The 5000-nt window shown below is 39.4% G+C and overlaps 1 protein-coding gene across 2 annotated transcripts in view; it reads left to right on the top strand.

Annotated features, from left to right (window-relative positions):
* The window catches only part of lrrc1 (leucine rich repeat containing 1), a 55942-nt gene that overhangs the window by 31645 nt on the left and 19297 nt on the right, over positions 1-5000 (top strand). Inside the window, exon 5 of one of the 2 annotated variants that reach the window (XM_047154365.2) lies at positions 2808-3011. The exons of the other annotated variant lie outside the window; for it this stretch is intronic. Within the exon in view, the coding sequence (XP_047010321.1) occupies positions 2808-3011 (204 nt within the window). The remainder of the gene's footprint in view (positions 1-2807; positions 3012-5000) is intronic. 2 annotated transcript variants of the gene reach the window in all.

Genomic DNA, 5000 nt, shown 5'->3' with positions numbered 1-5000 from the left:
GGTCGTATGAGACCACCCAAAGCTTAAATATTAATTCTGAATTAATATACTGACTGAGTGAGTAAGTAATTTCCACTACAAAGTACAAACACAATAACCATACAGAAAACCGAATCCAGAACGTTCTCCAAAATTCATGACACTGAAGTCTCTGCTTCCTGGTCAGGGAGCTGTCGATTCAAATCTCACTAGCCAATGAAATTAAGTTGCTATTAAGCCCCACCCACACAAGACATTTGTGGCAGAATGGTGAATGTAAACTTGTGGAGCGTACACGAAAACCTCATTCACGAACCATGACTAGCAAAAACGCAGCTTAGAAAACAGTCAACAAAGAATGCTGTTTATTTGAAGACCATGTCGTGTTTTTACCACCGAGTTCACTGTTTTCATTTTTTATTCTCGTTTCATTTTTGTTCGTTTCTTGAAAAGTTATGTTCTATACTTTTGCCACAAATTTAATTCTATACAGTCAGAGCCTACATCTAAATCCTATCGAAAAACCTGTCGAATGACCTTGAAGAGGGCTGTGCACAGGAAATCCCCTTGCAATTTGATCAATCTGGAGAATTTTATTTATTTATTTTTTTTGCAAGGAAGAATGGAATAAACTTGGTAAATCAAGATGCACAAAGTTGGTAGACTCTTACCCAAAAAGATTGTATGCTGTATTACAAGTAAAAGCGCTTTAACAGAGTATTATTTCAGGGGCGTGCACACTTATGCTAATTGTTAAGTTATTGTAAGTAATTTCTTTCTAAAATATTTTTTTATTTAGTACTTAGGTTCTTAGGATACGTAAAGGTGAAGCTAAAATAATTTCATAGCAGCGGTACCGTTTTGCTGATGAATGGAAACATTTACACGTATTTAATCAACCTTAAAAAGGTTTAAGTAATTATAATAATGATACATCTTGTGTATTGTGATTAGAGATGCATCGATAATGATACTGGTATAGGGTGTGGGTCTCATGGGTGTCGGCCTATGCTGTACAGACTGCGATGATGAACAGATGATGGCTCTTACTATATTTCACTGTTAATGATGGTAATCAAAGCAAAGCAGAAAACTGTGCTCTCTGAAAATATCTCGTGGAGGCTCTGGCCCCACCCCGGTGTGACGTGACGATTTATCTTCCAGCAGGTTATTGTTGCTGAAGTGCTAGAAGTCCAGGTGGTGCACTGAAAGCAACACTGTGGGCTGTATATATAATTGGAGTGCTCTTGAGGGCAGGCCTGCCCTTTTAGGGTGGGACAGTATCCAACCCACTTGGGGAAAGTGCTGCTCAAAATTCTTGTTGAAAAATAGCTCATAATCTTAGATCAGGCCTAGTTAATCGGTGTCAATCCAGAGCTGTGGCCAGGCAGCAGACAAACAGCTAAACCGAGCGTCTGCTAGCTACTTTCAGCTGTCACTCAGGTTTGGTCATAGTGAAACTGCATCTGTTCCCCAAGCTAAACATAAACACAAATGTACAAGTTCTCAGGAAGTCTTGTTTTAGTAATCAAATGAACATCAAATTATTGATACATAAAAATACTCGGTAGATTATTAGATGTCTTGCGTGTATTCGTTTACACACAATGATCAAGCATCGAATGCAGTCTGTTTATCAGAAATGTGGATTAGACCGATATAGACCTTGCACTGCTCATTTCAATCACTGCTTCTGTCCAGCCAATTACTACAGCGTTCACACTAAATAATGCAAGTGCTCACGCTATGAAACACGCCCTATATAGACACTTCTGCCCACTGTAAAATTTCAATGGTTAAAAGTTTAGAGAGTATTTATTTTTTATTTTTTTCCCCCTCAGCCCTCAATCTGTCAGTTTCAGTGCAGAACCCGTACCGCTCTCCCTTGAAATATAAGGCGCTCTCTGTTTCCTCCTAACATCTTTTTTCTTTTCTTTTTCCTTCTTGTTGCTGGTCATGGAAGGATGAAAAAGAAATACTATACTGGCATGTATGTTATTGCCAGACAACTCGACTAACCTGGCTTTCGTGCAGTCATTACGCTATTTTGTTGAAGTTGTTCTTGTTGCCATGCGAACACCTTCATGTTTCTGGGGAAATTTGGTTGGTCAGACTGCTCACGTTGTCTGACAGCTGACCAACAAGTCTGACCAAATCAGAAATGTTAGCAATAATCTGCCAGCAGAGTGTTGGGATGGTTGCTGCTCCAGACACGCTTGCAGCCGCATGCCAAACAATAACCCATGAAGCTGCAGTTAGGCCCGAATCTGAAAATCGATCAGTGACCGAATCGTCCATGATCGTGTCCGCAGTATTAACAACCACTTTTATTCTGATTAGACAAAAGTGTATTCGAATTCTTTTGCATTTCCCTGAAGCGTTATGATGACCTGGGGTGTTTTCTTTTCTCCTTTTCAACATTATACAAATCCAACACCAGGTTTATCTGGTTTGGAAGGAATCATCCCGAATGTTGTTGCTGGCAGCAGCCCAGGTTTACGTCTCGAAACAAAATTGTTTCATGACTTTTCTCAGTTAATCACGTTGAGAGTGGCGGGGCGTGGGGTGAATTCTCAGTCCAACTCACGATGATGCTAAGCCTGTCATCGAGGAGGTATAATTATTTATAGCTATAAACCACAGTGCTCTGTCGGTTTAATCTTGCCTCGTGTTGCTTTTTTAGGCCGTATTTCTCCCCATTCCACCGTGCTCTGTTCTCCCATCAGCACAAGAAATCCCTCCAGCAATTAGGCTGCACAAATGAAATTGTCACTTAAATTCTATTCATCCATCCATACACCATTTTCTGTACCGCTTATCTTACACAGGCTCGTGGGGGAGCTTGGAGCCTATCAAAGGGATCTCGGGGCACAAGGCAAGGGGGCATTCTGGACAGGGTGCCAATCAATCGCAGGGCACAATCACACACATTCACCCACTATGGACGATTTGGTAATGCCAGTAAAACCTACAACAAGTGTGTTTGGACTGGGGGAGGAAGCCAGAGTACCCGGAGGAAGCCCCCAAGCATGGTGAGAACATGCAAACCCTGTGCACACACACACACACGAGGCGAACCCACAACCTCAGATGTGCAAGGCAAACGTGCTAAGCACTAAGCCACCATTCCCCAATCAATAAAAATTTAAAACAAAACAAAAAAAAATGTTAATTTTTTTCTATTCTTATGCAGGTCTCTTTGGCAACACTGGGATCTGACCTTGTGACTTTACACTCTTTATCATAGAATCTTTATCACCAAGCCACTACTACTCCAGGTCTTTTTACCCCATTACTACATTATACACAGATTAGTTTTGGCTGTGTTCGATTGAACTGTGGATTGAAAGAGCTGCTGCATTTTCTTCTTGATTTATTGACCAAGGGAAAGGTAAGAATTAGATTCAGCTTATAAAGGCCCCTGTAATGAAAATGTGTTGCGTCTCTTTGTGTCTTTGTGTATCCATTTAGAACATGGTGTACGGTATCATTAGAGCTCAGAGGTTAAGGCTTTGTTCTACTGTGCTTTTAAATCCCAGCTCTGCCAAGTTGACACTTTTGGGCCCTTGGGTAAAAACTTTAACCTTTATGTTCTCAGCTCAATTGTACGTCGCTTGAATAAAGGCATGTGCTAAATGAATAAATGTCTTCTAGTTGTGTAGTAAAACATTTCTTAGTGAAACTAATTGTTTCGAATCAGCACGTAAAATTGATTGAAGGTTATAGTCTCACAAAGTTAATTTTTTTGTTGTTGAAAACATGTAATTCCTGAAGATTTGTATATAATATTGAATTCTGTGCAAAACCTACCAAGTATCCTTTTATTTGATTTTTTTCATTCCCTGATTACTTTGTGTGCGGCTTCAATAGCCTGTAGCTCTACTTTTTTTTTTTTGTTCCTCCATATGGCTCAAATCTTAATGTTTCCTGGCTATAATGTGACTAAGCTGAAGTCTGAGCCAGGGAAGCACCTTGTGGCTTTCTACACTCAAATCATAAATTACACTGATGATGTAACTTGAGCGATGGATGTGGTGTTCTTTGGATGTATGCTGAAGCACGCTGAAGCTGAATTGGCTGCTTCTGTTTGGGGTATTTTTTAACTTTCAGAGTTTTTTTTTTTTCTTTTTTCCTTTCCACTTTTATGAGTTGAGGTGAATTTTATACAGTGAATTTTCTGGCTTTTCTTTTGGTGGGAAGTAGTAGCTCAACCCTTCTCGATGCATTCTCAGAACTGCTGCTAAGAGCAGCCCAGAACAAACTTGAGGGAAAAAAATAAACCAGTGTGTTCATGGTCTTTGTGATCAAATAAGGGGCAGGCTGTAAGCAGCAAGGAGAAATTGGGAATTACTGGTACTATTTAATGGGAAATTATAGGCTTCTAAGTATTATGAGTGTTCTGTTAGTACAACCCAAAACTTGAATGGGTAGCTACTTAAAAAAAACAAAAAAAACGAACAAGTTCCTCTACAAAAAGTTCCTCTTAAGAAACATTTCTAGTAGAATCGACTTGAAAGATGATCCAACCAAACGACAGGAAATATATAACATGTGTAAGCTGTTTTATACCACAGGTGAATTCTTGCCGTTGAATCAGAAAGCGCATTAATTTTCTATACCAGCACAGCTGTGACAGTAATTCCAAGTTTATATAGCTCATTAACAGGAAGTTGTATGGCAGAATGCTCCGCATAAGCTAATATTTATAATAAATAAATAGATTAAAGCTTGTTCTTTAACAAAGGAGGCGTTATGTAACGCAACATTTCTGGAAAGGACTGTCAGGTGTCTAAAACTTAATGTTCAGAAGAGAGGACTTTCTTGGTTTCTGTCTAACATGACAAGCTGTGTTTTTTTTTTTTTTTTGCGTGTGTGTCTTATTAACTTCAGATGAGATGACATGAGGGGAAAAAAGGGAGGTTGGTGAGGGAACGACAGTTTGTAACGTAACTGGTAACAGGAATGAACTTGTCTTGCAGACATTCCTTAACGTGAAATGCAACTGTAAACAGTTAAGAGTG

Source organism: Ictalurus punctatus, chromosome 3 (genome assembly GCF_001660625.3).
Source record: "Ictalurus punctatus breed USDA103 chromosome 3, Coco_2.0, whole genome shotgun sequence".
In the NCBI taxonomy this organism is placed as follows: Eukaryota; Metazoa; Chordata; class Actinopteri; order Siluriformes; family Ictaluridae; genus Ictalurus; species Ictalurus punctatus.
Note: the sequence above shows the minus strand (reverse complement) of the source record. Positions and strands in the feature narration are given on the sequence as shown.